At 35.2% G+C, this 23,742-nt stretch overlaps 1 protein-coding gene across 2 annotated transcripts in view; it reads left to right on the top strand.

Moving 5' to 3' along the window:
• E23 (ABC transporter G family member E23) overlaps window positions 1-23,742 on the top strand; it is a 138,178-nt gene that overhangs the window by 94,201 nt on the left and 20,235 nt on the right. Inside the window, exons 1-3 of one of the 2 annotated variants that reach the window (XM_011051538.2) lie at window positions 11,832-17,921; window positions 20,062-20,222; window positions 21,645-21,814. In XM_011051538.2, coding sequence (XP_011049840.1) covers window positions 17,608-17,921; window positions 20,062-20,222; window positions 21,645-21,814 — 645 coding nt within the window. In that variant the 5' untranslated portion in view covers window positions 11,832-17,607. Of the gene's footprint in view, window positions 1-11,831; window positions 17,922-20,061; window positions 20,223-21,644; window positions 21,815-23,742 lie in introns of those variants that run through there. The other variant, XM_087404464.1, reaches the window with a different exon arrangement.

Below are 23,742 nucleotides of genomic sequence, written 5' to 3'. Positions count from 1 at the left end.
TAATTATAACTATATTTGAGTTTTCTACATAATTATTTTCAAATCTATATCTGTATATCTAAATTTTTAGATACAGATATATCTTTTAAATATATACTTCAGCAAAATCGTTTTTTCCGTATGATGATTATTCATCAGGATGTCATCGTCTGAAAGTCACGTCACTGTACGAACTGTTTAGCACCGATCGTTAAGCGATCATAAGATAATCTACGCATCAAGTAATTCGCCTCGCGCAGAATTAACGAGACGATTAACAAGAAGAATTAGGTCAGTTTCGGCCAATCGCGCGGTTATCTTCCGCTCTCCTCCTCCGTCATCCCAACACGCTATTAAGTTTCGAAACAGGGTAGTCATTGAACTCCTCGTCCAAGATAGAACTCTCGCGTGCATGCGTGAATGCCGCGAGTATGGTGTATTCTTGGATAACGTGCGTTTTAGTTTCAGCCGATCCGACCGGCTGTGCTCCACTCATAGACGCGTCCACGCCGCAACGCTTCAACGCGAAGGTACGAACTTGTGGAAATACTAATTATGCGAAACGCGCCGCATGTCGTGCAAGCTGCAAAATTGCTCCACAGTTGCTCGAAACACAGTGGGTGTAGTAAGTCCTTAACCTTTAAGGAATTAATCAATCACAGTCAAATGTGAGAAGAGTATTCAACTATGATTGGTCAATTTCTTGGGCTTATTACTATTATATTATTGTTACTGTTATATAAATAAGGTAATGTGTTTCTCAATTGAAGTTATTATAACGGAATGATAACGAAATTGCACGCGTATTGAGAGAAAAAGCGAAAGGTAGATAACAAGAGAGACGTTTCAGCAACGGCGTTCATTCTTCGATAACCAATATGTAATATAAAATTATTGAGCGAAGCAGCGAAAATATTTGTCCTATATATATATATAATCGTAGTATTCGAATTTATCATGATAATTTGTGTAATTACACAATTTCAATTTAAATCTAACAAAACGATGTCATATAATACCAGCTTATGCTCGTAAATCGCTGGTGTCTCAACAAACCTTTCCTCTTCTGTAAAAGAAATTTTCAGAGCCATATCTCCAGAATATCATATGCCATAGAATGTTTTACTTATAACGCCATTCTCAACGTAATTCTCAAGAATAATTCGTGAATTGTCATAGAACAGAATGGTATTCTGATTTAAAGAGCGAGCTTTATTATTGAAATTTCTTAACAAAACGTTTTCGATGTCTCCTCTTGATCTCGGCATGACGGATATTCGGAAATATACCAGACGTAAATATAATCATTTATGCTTGGTAAAGATGAATCCGTATTTATAAAGTATACCACAGCTGTTGAAGCTGTGTGTCATATTAATATCTATTTACGAATAGATATTAATAACTAAGGTTGTCAAACCGGAGAATATGCTAATTATACTGATACACTGCACTCACGTGAAAGACGTTCAAGAAAGTAGCGAGTTACATCAACGAAGTTTAAAAAAATAATCTCATATTCTTTTTGTTCTTAAAAAAAACAGTAATTTTTACACGTATTAGCATTGAATAATAATTCTTGATGTCAATTATACAACGTTCTCGATTCCCAAAGGAATCTGTTTGTGTCCATCTTCTCCCTTCGGTTTTAAAATACACAAACCGTCTTGACACTTGAAACGAATGACATTTTGTTTTTACATACGTATATTTCCATTCAACATCAGACTCTAGCTAAGCATGGCTTACGTGAACGTGCATCTAGAAGTATGAACGAAGTTATAAAATGAAAACGAAGGAAATTGTACAGCCCGATGTCGCGTTGACTGTTTGTTCACCCATAAAATATTTCACGTTGCGCAAATCCGTGCGCATATGCATTTTCTTTTCATTTCCTCTCCGTAGTCTTAAAGGAAACCGATAGAAAGCCACGGCGCGCGCGTCTCTTTAAAAAGTGCATCCCGTGAACGCATCGAGGATTAGGAACGGACTTTCACGCGCGCCGATATTTTCTCCACGATTCTTTAATACATAATCTACCGGTGCTAATCGATACTCTTCTCATTGAAAGTCTTTAACTCGACCGCTATCTTGCCGGATCGTTACATTCTTCTCTTCATAGAATGGAATCTTCAGTAAAAATGTTCGATCTCTAGATAAGTATAGAGAAATGTATAGAAGGGAAGAACACACGGGGGAAATTTAGGTCGATGCTTAACAACAAGAATTACAGCTGTCTACTTTTGTCCACCAATTTCTGGCACTTGATAGATCCCTCTCTTTGATGAAATTTATGCAAACGCTATTAAACCTTTGTACGAATTCCCAACTTCCAGCGTATTTGGTAATTAGGACAAATTAAAATTCTTTTGAGCTAAAGTTGGTTGAAAATTAACGGACGAGTACAATTGAATATTATTCGTTTGCGTTTCATAGCTTTATACGTAAAACTATTTACCAATGGTTGTTTTACAAACATAGTTTACGTAAACTTTATTCAATTTTCGATATTAAATGCTTAAAGTTAAACAGAGTTCCTCAGCACTCGGATTCCGCTGAGTTTCTTCGTTAAATCTTTTCATTTTGTATTCGAGCACCTTGTTACTTTATGGCAGTAAATGTGTGCATAAATTCTATCTCGTTGCTTGTTAGGTATTATTCATTCCTATTCATATTCCGTGGAGCATATTGGCCTAATTTTTGTCTTATTCGTCCAATACAAAGATCAACTTTGATGACATCATAAAAAATTTATTGATTACATTCAGCATTGAATGTGACTAATTAATTCTAAATTGTATTTATTTAATATAAAGCTGATACACGCGAGAGTATCAAAAATTACCGGTCACATTTACGCTAATGCGGTATATGTATATGAAATTATTACTAATTTCTTTAATTGTAAATGTGATTCTATCATTTATAATAATTTGTTAATTAGTCTTTAATTAATTTATTTATTACTAATTAATTTCTAACTATCTTTCGTTCAATTAAACTTTTCCATTTTGAATACAATAGAAATTAAGATAATAATAATCTTCACGTGAAAACTATCTATATAATAATGTTGAAATAAGATATTCAATGTAAGATATTCAGTTGTTATATCATATTTAAAGTAATAACATAATCCACAATCGGAAATCTCATCAACAATGTTATTTCGCATACATAAAATCACAGAAACGTAAGCCACACACATAAATAATATTATACAGTTCACAATTGTTCGCGATTGTTTAATGTCTTTAAAAAATGCAAATTTTCTTGTTCTCGCTTGATATATAGCGATATAAACACTAGAATTTTTCTGAAATTCGAGAGCTATAGTTTTAAAAATTACTACTAGCAAGATACTCGAGTTCGTTATCCTCATGCAATGCCGCGATAGTGATATTTCCAAGTGACATGTGAAAATCGCGAAGTCGGTTGCGTGAAATCAAAGGCGCGATATCGCCACCCACAGTTACAGTGGATACTTTTTATCAGCTCGCACGCTCGGTCGATTGCCGCGTACGGCATGATACCGCTCGTCGAGGGTCCGTTTTCTCGATCGACGAGAAAGTAACACACACCGTTGTTTGTACACAGGGTGTGTCTACCAATCAGCTTCTGTGAAATCTATGAATCTCGCAGTACTTCCGATCGAGGATCGAGGATTCAAAAATGACAGTCACTTCCTGTAAAATCTGACGTTCAGATAAATATTCTTAATTCTAGCTCGTCGCTTTCGTGTGAAAAATGTACATGCGTGTATTTTGCGAACATTATCTTTTTATAATTTAAAAATCTAATGTATAAATAATGATTAAAGGCAATACACACTATAATTATCTTTTATATATTGAAAAAATTATACACTAAATAAGCTCATTTATGGATATATTTAAATAAGGATGTATTAAAGTTATTGGGTCTCAATAGATATTTTTGCTACTTTGCTCAATATGGCAGAGTAGCAAAAAAAAGTGTGATAACGAAAGATTAAATAGCATTAGAATGCAATTCGAAGTCTTCTCTGTATAAAATGGAATTGCTTGAGAAACGAAATTTCATCAACTGTCGGCATAAATCTTGCGATCTAAGTCTTCTTTAAAGTCCAAGTCCAGTTTTAAACGCAACGCTCTTTTCCTCTTACTCCTCGTTAGCCTGCCAAATTTTGTCGCTTAGATATTCGGAGAAAACGTGGAATTTCTGTGTCGACAACACGACACGGACGTCAAATCGCAGACGACTCTAAGACTCTAAAATGACATTTGCAACGAAAAGGAAATATTTGCGCTGTCTCACTTGCGCTGTTTGGAGAACGAAGAATCACCTAATTTCCGTTTGTGTGTACGACGGTTCACCAAACACACTGTATATGTATGCATATGCGGCACGAGGTCAACGGCACGTTGGAAAACAACCGCGCGCTCGCGGCAAGGCGCGTACATGCACGCAGTGTGTGCGTGCGATCGTGTATACACGGCTGATGTCCGACGGTCTCGTCGACCTGAATGGGAACAGTACCGTTTTCGAATTCCCTTTTGCTGCCGTGCCTTCCAGTCAGGCCCTATGCGAGAAAGCGCATTGAGCAAGCCGAAATCAATTTCTAGACACACTATGCGTATGGAAGGTGTCTTGTACCAAGTCCAGCTTTCACTCATAAATATTAAAAACCGAACTGAGAAAAAAATAGAAGCTGGAATAATCGGAAGAATCTAAAAAAAAAAAAAAACGTTGCATATTTAACTTATCATTAGCGCAAGACGTTAGTCTGATTTTTGATTAATTAACTGTTTCCTATGATTACTGAAGACGAGAAGATAATTGGCAAAAATGTTAAGAATTAATGGCTTTCATTCAGGGATAAATTTTTTTATTCCGACGCTTATTAGTAGTAAAAAACTGTTTTAATTGTGTATGTCTATTGTGATGGCAATACCAATTATGGAGATCGCTATTAGAAGCATTTTCAGTGAAATAAATATGAATCAGCGATATTCGTAGTAGGAGACTGTGTTACGTTCTTTATTCTGCGTATGATTTCTAACAGTTGAATGATTGGTGCAGCCGCTTTCAAACGCTAGAGATTTTCCGGGTCAATATTTATCTTTCTGTTCAGATATATCTCGACTGTTACACTTTGCCGATGGCAAAACTTGATTACAATTGTATCCGCGGCGACGATCGCCGTTTCAATAAAATCGGTTTTCCGAAGCGCGTGACACGTAAAGCGCTTCGGACTTAAGTACATTTAATTAAGGTCGAACGAGTCCGCTGCGCGTATATACGATGCGACGTATATACGAAGAGAAGGAAAAAACAGAACGAGCCACCGAAAATGATCGAGCGTCCCGCCGTTGCGGCGCCGTAAATTACGGTTAGGGGTTAAATACCGTTACGAGGATCTTTTAGTACTTCACGTGAGCGCGATTTACAGCGGCCGAACAGGAGAGGAGGCGGCTACTCTTCACTCAACAATTCCGCTTCCAGAAAGATCGCAGAAGGAACACAGTTGAATCGACTCGAAAAGGGAACTCAAGGAAGGACAGAGAGAGAGAGAGAGAGAGAGAGAGAGAGGGGGGAGGGATTTTTTTCACCGCGTGGTGAAACCGTTTCGAGGCCCGAGGAGACCGATCGACTTTCCGTGCGACGACCCGCGCGGCAGTTCTTGAACACGCACGACGTCGACGCCGAGACGCCGGCGATCTGTCAAGCTGATTCAACGATGTTCGCCGCACACAATAGTTAATTGAATCTTCGAGGAGTGATCGCACTGCTCGCAACATTGTCACGCAACTCCACAGAATATAACAACATCATAAGATATGTACCTAAGCGAGGGTTTTGTAACCTGTATTTAAGGAGAAATTAGTAGGAACGGAGGTATTGAAAACGAACGATAATCGCGTAAACCTCGTACAGGTTTTTCTTTACCCCGCTGTATTTTTATTAAAATTATAGAGAGAATGATACGTTTTGTTTTATCGAAGGGAATAAGAGTTACACGAAGAAAATACAATATCATCTTAGATCATTTTTCAAACAACATGAAAAAGTGTTGTTTAAGATTTTAAGAAGCATTTTATTCTTTTTATATTGCATGTTTGGGATTTGTAAAACTTCAAATGTGTTATCTATAACTGATAATTCTGCGATATATTCTGTGTAATTTGAATTTTCCTCTTTCGAGTTCATAATGTGAGAAGTTATTCGGTGAACTATTGAAAAAAAATCCATTAATGTAAATATATAGTGTATAACATTTAAATACAAATATACATATTACGAAAAAACTCATCGTCGCTATCAATATCGCAATACGAAATAATGGTTACAAAATTGAAATTGTTTTCTCTCGATATATATACTTGGATCTATCTGTTATATTTGTATTGCAATTCGTAATATAAAAAGTCCTTTTATACATATATATATGTATATATATATGTATATATAAAAATAGAACAATGAAAATTCGCATATTAAATTTTTGGAAAGAAAGAAAAGCGATTTATTTTTAAGTGGCATTTTTATGTTTAAAAATAAAAATATTTGTACAATTTTGTTTTCCATTGTTGAATCTGTATTTTCTAATATTTCGTTTTATTTTATAAACAAGTAATAATTAAAAAAACGTGAAATTTTTTTATTTCTTTATATAAAATTTAGCAGCTTAAAATCTCATCAAAATGAAAAAAAAAAATGAACATCGTTATTTATTTTTGAGTAAATATGTTATCTAAATTTTCTTCAAGCATACGTAATATACTGAATATGCGTCTTTTTATACGTTCATTCGGATAATTTTGTGACGTTTGAATATTTTAAAAGAACAAATAACACTAATTATATCTTGTACATGGACGCGAAAATACGCACAACAGTTCGCGTTGAATATTGCGAGGAGACGATTAATTGCCGAACGATAGCTCGTGATTTTGCATGCGCAACACGCACGCACACATTCGCGTAAACGCATAAATACATACGCATGCAACACCGGCATATCTATGCACAAGTTAGACGTTGAGCGATCATATTAAGTATATATACGACTGTGTCACAGGTCATCGGCCCTTGGATATTCTTGGCAACGCGCACTATCTCTCTCCTCCCTCCGCATCATCCTCATTCTCCTCCTTTTTTTTCTTCTCGCTCCCTCCTTGCGACGACGGCGACGACTCCTCTGGCTCTTTTGCTCCCTTCTCTCTGCCCCAGACTTCTCTTTTGTCTTCCCTCTCGTTGCGAGTACTCTGACAATTCTTTCTCTTCATCTTTGTCCACTTCTCACTTACTTACTCCCCCTCCTTCCCCCCCTTTCTCTCTCTCTCTCTCTCACTTTTTCTTCCTCACGAGTACACACTCTTCGATCTTCAATTAGTTTCTAGCAGATGCACTTCTAACGGTCTCGTCAACCGGAAATTATATGACCTCCCGGAACTCCAGTAGACAGTTTCTTCCGGATCGATCGCGTGTTCGTCGTCGGTTTGATAAATTTTAGATAATTGCCAAAGAACGACGGGTACCTTTGCGAGTAGTAGTATAATATTCGGCGAATCTTTAATTTCTAAAGAATACTGGGAAAGAAAATATTTTTCTTTATCTACAACGTGTCGAAAAGGTATATAGTTTTTAATTTCGCCATTTCGAAATTAATTTATAAAAAGATCGTATTACATTTTCTTCATAGCGTTTTAAATTCTTTTACGAGACTTATTTTACGAGAGAGATATTGGAAACTGCTAGAGAAGTGCAATGACTCGCTTCCAGTGATTGTGGTAATAAAGATTAAATTTATTTGATAGAGCGATTTACTTGTTCGCGGTACGATGTTTTACAGATAAAACAATTTTCCTCTCATTCTTCCCCTGTGAATGCCATTTCTCATAAACTTTCTCTTCTACACTTTTCTATATTTTATCCGAAATGATAACCCGATAATGCAGTATCACTGTGTTTATTGGTGTTACTATCAAAATGATGTTATTACTAGCTGTGATATACAATATTTTTACTTCATCTGCTTCAGTAATGTTATTGGAAACACACACACACACACACAGAAATTGATATTTGCGAGAGAGAGAGAGAAAGAGACGGGAGTGCAAAAGCCGTTAATTGGAGATATATTTTAACGCCGATTCCTGTATAAAAATGCAGAAAATCTGATCTCTGCAACGACTACCTGCATCAAAGTGATATCCGTTGATCTACCAGGAAATTGATTTTTTTTTCGCATAAATATGTGGGTTTGAGGAGCGTAGGCGCATTGTAGGCAGCGCTTACGGTGTTCGGTGGTGCGTCATCGTCGTTTCTCGCGAGGAATATTTAATCCGCTTACCAAACGAAATGAATTCAAGCTACCGCGACGGTTTGACATTTCGATTCGTAGCGTTGCAATCGCATACAGATACCGCCAGTTATATCCTTTTTTTCCTTGCAGATAGTAAATGGTCGACAGGTTTTTATCGAATTAGAATGCGAATTAGATGGATATTGGAGTGCTCGGTCAACTTTTCTATTCGTATTTTCTTTGTAGGCATGTTTATATTTTCGCAATAGTGATGTCATGCCTCAAAATTAAGAGATTAAAGATTATTTAATTTTAATTTTGAATTGTTGTTTTATGTACATGCTTTATTTACAATTAAGAAGTTTTCGAAATTGATTGTTACTTTATAACAAATGGATAAAATAAAATTAATTAAACAAGTTTTACATAACCATCCAGTATTGGCTTACATTGGCTTGCATTTTTTCCTTATTTCGATATGCAATGAATATAACGTAATTGCTCAATATTAAATATTTAATATAATTTATATACAGAGAGCATAACAATTAGGAAGTTTATGAAACTAGATGGATGTTATTTTGTAATTGAACGGATAAACATTCTGCAAAAAAAATTTGTCGTTTTCTTTAGCATAAAAAGAATATATACAATACTTATATAAATTTGTAAAAATAAATATTATAAAAAATTCAAAAATTTAACTGATTGCATAATCACTGCTCAGAAATCTCGGTGTTCACAGCCATTTTTATACAAAAAGCTTTTCAAATGTACAGTTATTAGCAAAAAAATACTTGATAATTTTTAAAAATATCCTCGATTATTATGTTCAGATGATTATTTCAAAACTATACTACCTACTATTCGGAACAATTTTACTGAAATATCTAAAAATTTAGGTAGATACAGATCTGAAAATAATTTTGTTGGTTCATCAAAATTTTTATGTAGAAAATAATGAGTAATGCCATAAAAAATTTTGATATTCTAGCAACCAGATTGAGCACCCTACATAATTATTTTAATAGTCCAATAATATTTTCAGTTCTTAGTTGAACTCTTAAATACTTCAGTAAAACGATATTTTAACTTATAACTGCAGTAAACCATGCAACCAGCGAATTATCAATTTTTTTTAATAATATTTACTTTTACAAGTGCACCTGTATTCTTTTGTAGTACGTGCAATAAAAATAACAGATTTCTTCTGTAAAGCATGATTATGTAAAACTTGTGTGTATTATTAACAATACATAATTAATAGTTAATTGCACATATCACTAATGTATCAAATCTGAGTTACATATAAAGACAATAATGATCACTTTAAGATACCGATTATGTATTAATATCCCCTTCCCCTCCCCCGTTTTGATGATGTAAAAAATAAAAACATAATATATCAACCTGAACAGAATAGACTAGATCTACGATCGAAAAAAACATCGATGCTTGTGTCATTTTGTACATACATCAGATACGATAGATATGTTCTACTAAAATCTCGCGCGCATAAGAATCCGTGCGGATTCCGGAAAAAACGCAAGGTTTTACGCATAAACAAATATATACGATTGGTTGGAATTGCACACGCGGATCGCACGCGAATACGAGATTCTTTTTTCGCTCGGGGCACCGTCGACTTTAGAGCCGTCTCTGCGTGCAGTGGCAGCGGAGCCGGGTAAGAACGACAAGGTACGGTCGGGCGTGTGCAGCCGTGGAACAGTGACCCCCTGGACCAGAGATACAGTTATTGCGTTTACTCTCCTTCATGCTCGGCACGTAGCCGTGCCGCGGGCACGAACCGCGATACGCACCGGCGTCGCGCCTCGGTGCGCGTTGCACCGTTGTCCACTGTTGCGCGTCATTGCAGCAACATTCGCGCGTCAGCGATCGTTCGTACGAGAAAAATTCATTTTATCTCGTACAGCATCGTCCAGCCTGAACAATGATGCGAAAGCGTGATTTTGCCTTCGCATTTCGATTTTGCCGGCGCTTAGACCTGAAGGACTCGTATAAGAACCTTCATCTTTTCCAATCATTCGCTTTTCCGCTCTAAATTTTGGAAATCTTCACTTCTAACAGAATCCTGATTTTCAAATTAAACCCACATTTTGCACCTCGAAACAATGAATTAACTAATTTAATTGAGAGCGTGTTACTTGTGATTGAAATAAATAAGTTGGATATCTTCTATTTCTTTAGATACTCTCTTTAATAATTGTTTACATAAAAGACTTCGATGGACTATAATTAGCGTGTGAATATAAATCATTTTTTAAACTCATTATTCTTAAGCTAATGTAACTGATTAATTCTTTTCTTCTTCGCAAAAATTCATTGCTGCAATCAGGAGAAAGAAATTTTTGCAATGTAAAATTTTGTGCGAAACTGTTCTTCATAATTTACATAGTTATCCTGACCGTACAGGATTCCTTTACTGTCAACGAACTGTCTTACAGAAAATCTCGTGGACAACGAGGAGCACTGCAGAAAACCCGTTTCGTTTCGCGCGATTAAACGAGTCTGCTTCGGTACTCACAACGTACATACAACTAGGTACATACAGCTCGTTTGATCTGGACGTTCAGTCAAACTTGATTAACGCGTCGAAAACGAGAAAAATTATTCACTTCGTTGAAATAAAATTCAGTTGCAGCCATAAAACACCGAATCGAAAACGCTATAAAGCGTAACGATGAAAAACGAGATGAAAGATCAAAACAAACATACATGATGTGTTGACTAAATTTTATCAGATAAGATTCACTCTTTTTACCTGAAAACATGGTTGCTTAAAACACTCGAAATAAAACTGATTGCTTTTCTTTGAACTTTGTCAAACTCCAGTAACACGACACGCCACAGCTGGAAATTGAATATTTTTGTAGATAACTACGAAAATGAATTTACGAGCGATCGAGTCCAAAACATTCCGTGTCTACGACACGTATCGAGTTTCTCGATTTGGAAACAGCAATTCGTGTTCGATTTTTCTCGACAAAAAAAGGTTATTAAAATCAAACTAAAATTAAATGAAGCTATATTCTACAATGCAAGAAAATTAACGTTTGCAATCTTTTTTGTCACAATTTAAATTTCATTCTTTCCCTGAAGTAATGAGTCTCCCTTCCTAAAATGTCTTGTTAAAAAAATTATTTTGCAATATAATCGAGATGTTGTAAAATAACCCTGAATTTTTCTACATTTTAAAAGCCTAGAAAAAATACTTGGAAGAGAGTAAAATATAATTGCAAATGGAGGATTAAATTAAATTTATATTTTAATATTACCAGTATATTGTGTATAGATATTCTCTACAGTGAGAATATTTCTGCAAACTTTTTCGTAAAATATTAGGTCATTTAAAAAGTATCCGCGGTTTTTTGTTCAATTTTTGAATGAAAAAACCGCGGATACTTTTTAAATGACCCAATATAAATATATACGATGAAATATAAATATACGTTAAATATAAAGGAAAGGATCCGCGTTATATAAGAATGCAAGTTCGAAACTTGAGAAAGTTTAAGAAAATCCGCACAATATCTTCGATTATGGAACGTCGCGCGTATCCATTGGTAAAAGTTTCGTTGCAAAAGTTTTTCCGCATGCGCATTCCACGCGCGCGCGTGTCAGCGACAAGAAATTTCCGCAAGAAATACCGAAGAGAGGTAAAATGAGACGTAAAAATTGCTAAGTACATGGTGGACCATATACACGCGGATGCGTGTATCTGCATACAATCGTACGTTATCTGATCGTGAGAGCTGCCGAGTTATGGCCACCAGGCACCCATACTTTCTACTACGGCAGTTATTGCAGACTATGGGCGATAGCGAGGTGATAAAACCTTCGTGAGAAGAGCTGGACATACCGTGCCGTCCCACTTTCCGGCCGAGATAGCCGCAGAGATAGCTCGTCGTGTGCGCTTGTCTTCAAACGCTTTTCATATAAAAGAAGGAGGCGGTTCTCCCAGCTTGAAGCTTGCGTCATTCTCTACTCGTGCGCGCGTCGTAAGAATAGATATATGTGCATTTACCCTCCTTAAAATGTTGTCAATGTCGCGATTCCATCCCAAACTTTGAGATATCTCTCGAGACACAGCCAACGTAATACTCCTGTTACGCAGGAACAAGACATTCCTCTTTGCGTCGAATTATCCTTCGAGAATAGCTCTTGGTTGGAACGATCATCGATCGATTGTCCTAATTGTTGTGTGTCAAGCGACCTTATCTATTCCCCATTTACGACGGCATGGTAGTCTGGATTAATCTCGAACTTTTCCACGCGTCAATTTTCCGCTCGCTAGTTTATCCTAGTGACCTTATCAGGTGAGGAGCCCAAGTGCCCTTCGACGAGCTCGACCACTTGCCCGAGGTTCAACGAACCCTGCGAACGAGTCACTGCCGTGTCGCCAGGGTTAATTAATTGAGGTTACGACTTTCTCCGATCTGATTTACACCACATTGTGTCGTTCGCCATCGAGTTGATGAACTTTTTTTCCGTGCTGGTTTCTTCGAGTCTGAACTCGATATGATGAAATGATTTAAAATCAAATCAACCTCAACGTTTAATTTCAATGTAAAATTCATGGCAAAGCTTGGCTATCTTGAGAATAAATTCGTTTATAATCGAAAGAAGATATCCAAAAGAATACTTGCTGTATTATGTATGAGAGATGAAAAAAAGTGATGAGATATTTTGTAGCAAAGCTGACGGAGAGTAGGAATCGAAGATGTATTATAGAAACTTGATTAAAGTTTTAAACTTGTTTAAAGCTATATATTTTGATGCTGATATTAAATTCTCACCTCAGCGTACTAAGGTATCAAATAAAATATTACTAGGATTTATGTTACCGTTAATGTTTTATTTTGTTCTTATCACAACCGATATTCTTATTCTGTAAGCGAAAATAATGAGGATAAATATAGATAGTAGGTATTCATGTTAAAGATTAATGACGTTTTAGCATTATTGAAGTTTCAGCGAGGTTTTTAATAAAAATGTTAGAGATCTTGCAACACCGAGATCCGCCGAGCTCATTACTCAAATTTCGGAAATAATTAACGTCACGATAAGTACATAAATTATTTCCATCGATTACGTATTCACTATTTTGCGAGAATAGTTTTATTCACATGAAGTGATCACGAGAGATGCGGGAATCCAGTTATTAATTACGCATGTCTTCGCATTGGTTCAATGAACTCAGGCAGGGTTAATTTGGTGAATTCGACTTTCTTTGGCGAGACTTAACCCGAGAGACCTCGACTTGACATTGAAACAATGAACTACGAAAATGACAAAAAGAATGTAACATAGAAATAAGGCACACCGACGAGGAAATAGTTTCAGAATGTTTGTTATTTTTTATAAATTTCGGATAATAAAACTTAAAATCACACTAACGTGTAATTTAAGTTACACGAAATATGAAAATCAGAAAAACAAAGGTTTAACAACATTAAAAGTACTTTATAATTATTTAATTATTTTGAGAGGATGAAGATTACAATATGTGTATGAGATATGTTTATTCGTAAAGCCTACACTGAAAAAATAATTGTTGCATCAACAGCATTATTTTAATTGAAAATAAACTTGTTGATTTAATGAAACAAATAAAATTTTATCAAAACAAGAGCACACCGTTTGTTTAATTAATAATGTCTGAATTGAATTAACAGAATTATTTTCGATTAAAATAATGCTCTTCTTCTTTTTGAAATAATGCTATTAATATAGCATTTATTTTTTTCAATGTACATACGATAACTGCAATACGCTTACAGTATGATAATAAAATTTGATTCAAAATATTCTCGTATATGTTTTTTATTATTTCGGTATATATTCGCTTCGAATGAGTATGATCTAAATGGGGAGACGCTTTTGTAAGACGCTTTACCTAATGCACATTCGAAGTTAATCATCAATCCAGGGGACACGACAGTCGCGTCAAGTGTTCTCGTAATAAATGCGGCGGGTGTGCGTCACGTTTCGCGCGTGCGAAAGCGGAAAAGGCGCACGATAGCGCGAAAAAAGCCGGCGCGCCATGGCCAGGTCGATGAACCCGCATAGGATTAATTTGGCGTGCGTTCGTAACTTCCTTCAACGAGACTTAACCCCGCGCGACCCCGACTTGACACCCCGGGTGGAGCGAGAGCAGATATAAAAATGTCTGAAAATGAATGCGACCCGCTCGTCACGGCGGTTAAAAGGCGGTTAAACGTCGCCGCGGCGCGGCGTGTTTGGCGCGAAATCTAGAATTAACCAGGGCTCTCTGGGTACGGCGAGGTGGTGAAATTAATTCGCGCAATCATTCACGCGTGATTGAACGGTCACGCTTCGCAGCAACCCCCTTTAGATTCAGATGCAAGTAACATGTGACCGTTACGACGACGAGTTGCATGTGTATTATCGTATCGAAATCATCGTACATCCCCGATTTATGCGCGTTCCTACCAACGTAGATTAATCTTCGGTTCAACTTCTTTTAATTTCATTCTGCTTTTTTCTTTTAATTCTTTAAACTAGAAAAAGATGAAGAGTTAATTGAACCGAGATTAAAATTAAACTACATAGAAATCAAGGTAGAAATGGACATTACATCGCCTGAATTCACGATTATCGGTTTGATATTCTTGCTCGAACTCAGGGAATAATTATATTTTCTCTGTTATAGTGTCACGAACGTGTCGTGTTATATCTATTGTATGAATTGTTTGTTATTATGACGATAACTCGACGATGACCCCGATAGAATAATGCGATAAATATTATTCAAACCAACGAAATCGTTTCTCTTTCCCTTATATCACCCTTCTTGAAAGCTTTACTCTTTTTTTTCGCTCCATTTTTTTTATCCTCTTTTTTTGCTGCTTGTTCTTGCTTTCATCGTTTCCTTCTGTCTTCTTACAACAGAATGTTAAGCGTCGTCATGCTGTCACAAGCTGAAATGTCTGAAAAATGTGATAGAGGCGACGGAGCTCATTAGATGCCATTATTATTACAAAATTTTTTTGTATGAAGGATAGAAGTAAGGGCAAAATGTATATTAATACTAAATAATATTTTTTAAGGAATATTACGACATTTACAAGAAAATCTAAATTACTATGTTTGTATGTAAATCTATAGAAGCATAAAGAGTGTTCAAATAAAAGTATCGATCTTTTATCAGTAAAAAATTAATTTTAAGTTGTAGATGAAATTCAAAATGATAAGAGTGGTAATAATTTTGTAATTTATGATAAATGATATAAATGTATTTATTTTATTTAATATATTTAAATATATTAAATATAATAAATGTATTTATCATTTTCATTATTTTTTTACTGTACTTAAAGATTTGATATACTCGAATACATGATAAAGGGTGACTGTCCTTCTAAAGTAAAGATCTTAAGACAAAATTATTTGGGTAAATTTTTTATTTTTTAATTCGAAAAATGGAAAACTCTTCATATTTTTTCTTGTAAGTGATCAATGAAATCTTTCTTTAATATAACTGTGACATACATGGAGATGATATGACCAAAATTAGCTTCCTGAAAAGATATGCTGAATTTTAAATGAACAATGAACGTCTCTTTTCCTCTATCTCTCGTTCTTTCTCATCTCACCCCCTCCCCTTCTCTCCTCCCTGTTCTTTTCTCCCTCTGGATACCGACATGCAATGAGCGGGCAGGTTCAACGAACCCGGGATGACGTGACATCGCCACGCTGAGAATTTATTATCTGAAGCCCGTTGTTCAACGACCCTCGCTTTTTTCGCGTGCACCGCGGATTCGAGCGCGTTCTTGGCTTAGTTTCTTCCCGATTTCCCCGACGGACCGCGCCGTCACGGATGACGTATCCCCGTACTGCGATGAGTTTTTCACGGTAGACATTTGTCGTGCGTGACGCTTGTATCGTCGACCGAGTAAAGCTCTAGATATACCAAAGTAGCGCAAAGGTCCTCTATTTTTCACCTAATAATCATGGCTACGGTCCACTTGATGCTAAGTTTTTAATTGACGAATCGGAAGAAAGAATTTTTAATTAATCAAAAAATACTTCGGAGTTGAAAAAATACTACTAAGTTGAAAATGGCGGTCGAAATAGCCAATAGGGAAGTTGTCAGCTTAGATAAAAGGATTACGCTTTAGTGGATATTTAGGTATCTGCGTCTTTTTCTATTGTTCGGTGAACAACAGTGACGCATCATGCGCTTTATGCGCAATTCAGAACGTCCCCCAGAGCTTTATGATCGAGTAGGTGTGTGCTTTACACAAGTATCTTTAAGGTACCTTTTCATGCTGACGCTTGATTTTTAGCGTCAAAATAAGTGACATTTGATTCGTCAATTTTTATCACGTGATCTGTTTTGACGCTAAAAATGAACGTCGAGCGTCAACATGAAAAGGCATCTTTATCGTCTCGAGTTTGTTACCACTATCTTCGGAATATTGGGAATATGAACGATAAAAAATTGCAGGTACGATATAATAATATTTTAGTTACAAGGAACAGATGCAGAATAACGCAATTTCCGAACGCGAAAGCGTTCGTTGTTTCGTATATGTAGATAATACGAAATATTGAAGTGCTATTGCGTTTCAATACAATTTTTATAGCGCTTTGTGGAATATTTTCCCGTTTATGAATTCTCAATAAATTGCAGGTACATATATTCTTCAACATGAATATATACACTCATATGTATGTACATATACACACATGCATACGAAAAATTTCCACTTTTCACGTTTCCGCCGCAAGAAAAAAGTTCCATGATCGCTACCCAGTGATTTTTTTGTCCCCTACATATTTTAAAACATATTTTAAAATTTCCTAAAAGCTTCAACAGCTAAACAAATCCTCTAAATTTTCCCCCAACAGCATTGCATAAAATTTAAAAAAAAAACCGTGATAAATGCATTTTCCTAATGGAAAAAAATTTCACAAAATTAACAAAGATTCGCGGCATTCCAATTTCTAGCATTTTTTTTTGTAGATTTTTGTAGAATTTTTGTAAAACTTTACAAAAATCTACAAAAAAATCATAGCGTCGAAAATGAATGTGGTGTGTCTGTGCTAATAAGAGCTGCCAGGATTGGCACTTATTAGCTAGATCTTTATCTTTTCTAAAAAGTCCCCTAAAAATTCCCCTAAACTTTTTATCCCTCCGGTGGGGACAATTTCTCCAAATTTAGGGGAAAATTCAATTTGGCAGCACTGGTAGTATTATTTCTTAAAACTTCTCGAAGCATTTCTGTTCGTTCCATTTACCGCTCTTCCGTCAAACAAAACGCACCATATTGAAGTTGAAAGAAAACTGTAATAAAATGTGGTTGTTAGAACAATACACTTTAAAAACATCTAACATGCAGTGCAAACATTGTAACAAAAACTTTACGTATCAAAAAACATATTTAAAAAAATTAAAAGAACATTTACTTAACAAGCATAGTATAGATAAATTTAATACGGAAGACAATGTGGAAGAAATCCAACAAAATACACGTGCAGAAAATATAAAAGATGGAGATGCATCAACATCAAATAATCAAGGACTACTTTTAATGAATGCATTACCAACAAATACAAGTAATCAAGACGAAAATACATCAAATATAACGGCAAATTCATGCACAGATCAGTAAGTACATATTCAAAATATCATCCACAGAAAAGAATTCTATATTCAATGCTATTACTTCTCGATCTATAAAAAAGAATTTAAAAAAAAAAGATCGATATAGAGTTAATCGTATTTATTTTTCTCTGAAATGAAAAATTCTAAAATCTAGAATGAAGTATTTTTCTTGATGCTATCTCATTAATTTTTTTAATAGAAAAATTTAAATTAGACACAATATTTTTCATTTAATATTAAACATCGATCTAAAGGAAATCTTTTATTCTATTCTTGCGGAAAACAGTTTGCAGAATGTTGTAATCTTACATTTTCCGACAACGAATGATGCTATCACGTATAACACTGGATAGATTTATTCTTAAATGTAAGAATACATAAATCTAAATTTATGTGTGTTATACTTATCTTAGGACAAAATGTTGATCTTATTTGATTTAAAGGAATAGAACAAAAATTATTAATTTAATCTTTAATATAGTTATAATTTTATACTGTATAGAGTTGATATAAAATTAAGTACATCAAGAATTTTTTTTCTCGGTATTAGAAATTGAGAGTGTGATTATAGTTCTAAAACAGACGTAAAACAGATGTAAAACAGATGTAAAACAGACGTAAAGTAATGAAATAACCAACAATGAAAGAAAATTTAGACACAAATTACAAATTTTTATTAAAGTATGTATAATCTGAAAATTTTTAATGTGCCTTTCTGATTACTGTTTATTTTTTAGTTACTATATAAATTAAAAAGAAAATAGACTTTTTATGCGTTTTGGCACAAATGAAACAAAAACATGTATTTATGAGCCAATATTCAATATACATACATACACACACGAACATATATTTCATATAACACACAGAAAGAACTTGTCCGAATCTTCACCGAAGTTGTCGCATAAATTTCCTATTGTTTAGCATATAATGGGGACGTTTACAATAGAATAACAGTTGTCTTATTATGTAACAGTTATTCTGATGAAAAACGATATTATTCAAATTGGAAATATTTACGAAAAGATTCATAATATTAGTCCTGAATTAGATCTTATTTGTGAGACGTTTCTATTTTTATATTCTTCTGTTTATAATCGTGTTCCAATTTCAATTGCCTTCTAATAATAGTAATATAGGTTCTTATAATTGTATAAGAGAAATACAAGTTTTTGAGAAAGCGATAAATAAAATGTCGCCCTAATATTGAAATATCAAAGATTCCAAACGTAAACCATAGTTAATAATACGTGAAGAATACGAGAAAATTTTCAAATAAATTGAGATGCGTTCTTGAAAGATATGAAAGAGGTCAGTCGGCAGGTGAAAAGAGAAAGATTTTCCAGCAACATTGCACGAGTCTCTCTGGCATTGCGAAACGCCATTTCTCAGCGTAACGCACGCGAGGCTTAATTGCCGTCGTGAAATAACTCCCATGAGACGTCATTGTTATTATAAAGCTTGCTTTTCGCGTTCGCGCCGAGTGCAAACGCCTGACTAGAATCTACATCATCTTATTTTAACGACTCCCTCCACAGATTCCACGACGTGGACCACCGAAATTCGCCTATCCGATGGTTCGCGCTAAAGTGAATTTTTATGGGATACTCGTGAATGTCTCGCGAACCATTAAATTCGAATTAATCTCACTAACGCCGTATCCCTCCGATAAAAGCGTCTGGACGTAATCAATGCCTTTTTCCTTTATATCAACGTCACGCGTTGATACGGCAATCTAGATCTGGAGAACGCAATTAGCACGTTTAACGCTGACGATAATTTCGCTCGCAGAATCTACGCTAATGGCTTATCGTAGCTACGCGAAAAGGTTTCAAATGAAATCAGCGTGCCAACGACGGATCCGCATGTAACTTGAAATTTTATAACGGTCACTTTGAAAATCATATTTTAAAGATTCTTATTTTAATTCTTATCTCTGAATTATATTATTAATTACAGTTTTGCATTAAAATGATATCTTTTTTGTTTTCAGTAATAAGTATGTTATTTTCAAAAAAGAATCTCCTTTCTAAATATTAGATATTTTCTTACGCGAATATAAGAATTTTTACGTTGAAAAATGTAGGACGGAAAGATCAAGAGACGCGTCTTTTCTGAAAGTGCGATATTTCAATGTTTACAGAGTGGAAAGCTCAGCGTTGCAGTTGGTGTGCCCGCTGGATTCTCGTCCGGTGCAGCTAATCTTCCGGGGATTGCAGGTAGTCAAGGAGAAACGAGTGCTTCTTCGAGATGTGTCAGGAGTCGTCAAGCCAGGCGAATTATTGGCCGTTATGGGCCCTTCAGGTATCACATTATTTTATATATTAGTTAATCTTTCTCACACACTTTAACTATCGCGTGAATTCGGCGTGATACCAACTTTAACGACGATTGTTCAAAGAATTATTTTTTTAATATGCATCACAAAAAGATCGGACATTCTAGCAAACAATTTGAACATTTTAATACCAACATAGTAATAATTAATCCAAGAAATTATTTTCAGATCTGTATCTTAAATTTTTAAATCAGTAAAATCATTCTTTTCGTAAATAATATATGCAAAACAATTAACAACGGTGAGAACATTCGTTAAATTCTGATGAGCATGAAGCGTTTCCGAAAATAGCCGCGTAAAGTTACGTCGTGCATCGGTTGAAACGTTAATGACAAAAAACATACAGCTTCGTGTTTATTCTGTACCATTACATTTCTGTAATGATCCTACTTTTTCGTCTCGTCCCATCCCTCCAATGATCCAACGTAATTTAAACGGCTTCTCGAATACTCTTTCACGTTTCACATTATTTCTTGCGTATCTTAATCGCACGGTGTTGCACGGACGTCGCACGGAATTAAGTCTGCGTTTCTATCTTTAACCGCTTTTATGCGCGCGGCGGCGAAATATACACCAGCCCGGCAATTTCGTTCGGCTGGAATATTTATCGCTGAGACGAGAAAGTCCGTTTCGACGCACCGTGCGCCACATACAAAATCCAGCAGAATCACCAAGCTTAATTATTTCGATGTTAAATTCTGCCGTTCCTAATACAGAAGGACAAAATTGAATCTTTATGGCACGATTAAAGATGGACTCGATGATACTCGCGAGTTTCAGTGGCATTTTAACAAGAAAAATTTTTTGAATGCAAACGCGCGCATTTATAATACGTATTATAGGAATTACATTAACTCTTCATTTAAGATCGTGCAACGAATAATATACCGCTTATTTTTAACAATTGTGTAATTTATCTCACTTCGAGCAGTTTCTAAAGTATTTTTATATTAAAATCTATTCATCGAAGCAGCGAGTTTGAATATTTCAAGATCGCGTCTGCGAATTTATTGATTTTACAAATAGAAGAAATGAGAATTTAACATTTTAAGCAACTTGAAGAATTCAAAGAACTAAAAACTTCTAAGATTTTATATTATAGCTAGGAGTTTTTAACGAGTTTTGCTTGATTTATAGATAAAATCACCCTTTCTTGTTAGTACCTTGTTAATAGATAAGCACAAAATCGTAGATTTTCAAATAGCAAAGTGGCATTAGTGGCGGTTATTATCCATCGATAATTTATACGGCTTTACATAAGGATTTTCACGCGCGTAAGAGACACCTAACACACAATGTGTGAAAGATATATTCACTGAAATATATAACGAGTTTACATGACAACATACGGAGGCGCTAAATTTTTGTCTGGCATATTTGTTACGCAGGCTGTGGTAAAACAACACTGCTGAATTGTTTGTCCGGCCGTGTTGGCGTGGACGGCGGTGAGATCTGGCTGAATCGCGAGAGGCTCACCAAACGATGGCGCAGAAGAATCTGCTACGTACAACAGCAGGATATTTTTTTCCCCGATCTCACCTTACGTCAAACACTTGAGGTAAGTTCAGACAGATTATGACGTAGTAGCAAGGAACTATAATCTAATGTCGGTATTCATAGTCGATTTTTATTTTAAGACTGTCTCGAGTAATGTCTCAAGTTGTTAATATGACCCTCTTGGTTCATGACATCTTAAGACTGTACGGTCTTAAATTAGCCTAATTGTGAACTTGCGATACACAGTCATTTTGACGTTTCGTCTTTTAGATTGATATATTTAATGATTTATAATTATGTAGAGAGTTAAAGATAAGTTTCAGAGTATATTTTGTACTGATTTGAAATAAATTGAAAAGTCAAATTTTTGTAAAAGAAACTCGCGAGAGTGAGATTTCGTGTCACTTTTAAATTCAAATGATATATTATGCTATGTATTATATATATATATATCATGTTCATGAAATATTTTAATACTACACATTTATTTATTATTTTTACTTTAAAGGATTTGACAAGTGATAGCAATGAATACTGAATATACTATATATATTTATCTTGCGCTTAACAGAATATTTAACTGTATACGCTGGATTATTCAGAGTCTAGATCGCCACTGTGCGCCCCGCTAACTTTTGTATACATATAAATAAACGATGAAACCAAATAGTCAATGGTACGTCGATGCACGGCTGATCGTGATGTTGGGATAAAAATAATTTATTTGTATGCAAAATTTAGAGGAGGTGCGTGTGTGTCTCGAGGACTTATATAAGCAATGAAATAAACAGTGAAAAAACGAGCGCAACGATAGAAATGTGACAGCGCTGTGGATGCATTTCTGTACCAGTACCCAGAAATAAGAGAACAAAACGCAGAAACGAGCGTAGCGTTTCCTCGTTTTCCACGAAAATCCGGCATCGGGCGTGCCAGGGCAACCGCGTGCCTTTCACTCGATATTCATCACAGCCCACGCGCCAAGTAAGCGGGAATTAGGAGAACACCCTGTACCGCAAAGATCGCGGGGAATGCAAATTCGGGCTAGGAGCCAACGCGCCCCGTTGCACTTGGAGGATTTAAGAGGTCTGGGCGGAAAACGGATGCGGACAGACGCAAGCTTTGTCGCTTTATAGCCACTCTGATCGAATAAACATGCCGGTACGCACCTGTGCGTCGCGAGTCATTGCGAATCTGGAGACAGAGAGTCTCGTAATAAGGTGAACCGAAAAACTTATGGGTATGGTCAGTGTATAATACAAATACTTCGAAGCATTCTTCGATTGGTTAATTTAGAAAATTCTTTCTTCTGAATTGCTCAATACTTCAAAGCATTCGTAGTATGTCCCGCAGCTTATATTTAATCTCGGAAACATGTAATATCTACTTTCTTTTCTACGTTTAATATTTTTTTTTTTCGTTTTATATCTTGCGCGATATTAAGAGTGTTCTAATTTTTCGTGCACATGTACTAATTGAAAAAAAATGTCCTTAATCCTTAACAGCAATGAAGATTGTGAAAAATCATGATAATTAAATAATGTCAATAATTTTTTAATAATTCTTCGAGATAATCGAAAAAGTTGTGATAATGTGCAAGGAAGAATCTCGTCTTTTGAGACAATTATGGTTATAAAATGTTAAACTATAAAAATAATTAACGTCTTAAAATAAAATGTAGAGAGAAAAATAGATACATATTGATTCTATATTCCCGGATAAAGTATTCGTCTAAGAATACATTGTTTCGTAAGTTCAAAATGTAATGATATAACGAATGAATATATTTATATATTGAAGAACGTTTAACAATGAGAGATTACATACAGTTTAAATTCAAATACCCAAGTTTTGTTTGTCTGTCGTCATCGCGCATTGAAAGCGAGTGTAAATAATTTAAATTCGATCAATGGTCGAATTCAAAACAATCCTGCTCTACGTCTTGTCGAGGCAAAACTTTCAATAAAACATCTGAATAGAGATAGATACAGA

This window comes from Acromyrmex echinatior, chromosome 3, assembly GCF_024713525.1.
Source record: "Acromyrmex echinatior isolate Ae372 chromosome 3, ASM2471352v2, whole genome shotgun sequence".
NCBI lineage: Eukaryota > Metazoa > Arthropoda > Insecta > Hymenoptera > Formicidae > Acromyrmex > Acromyrmex echinatior.
Note: the sequence above shows the minus strand (reverse complement) of the source record. Positions and strands in the feature narration are given on the sequence as shown.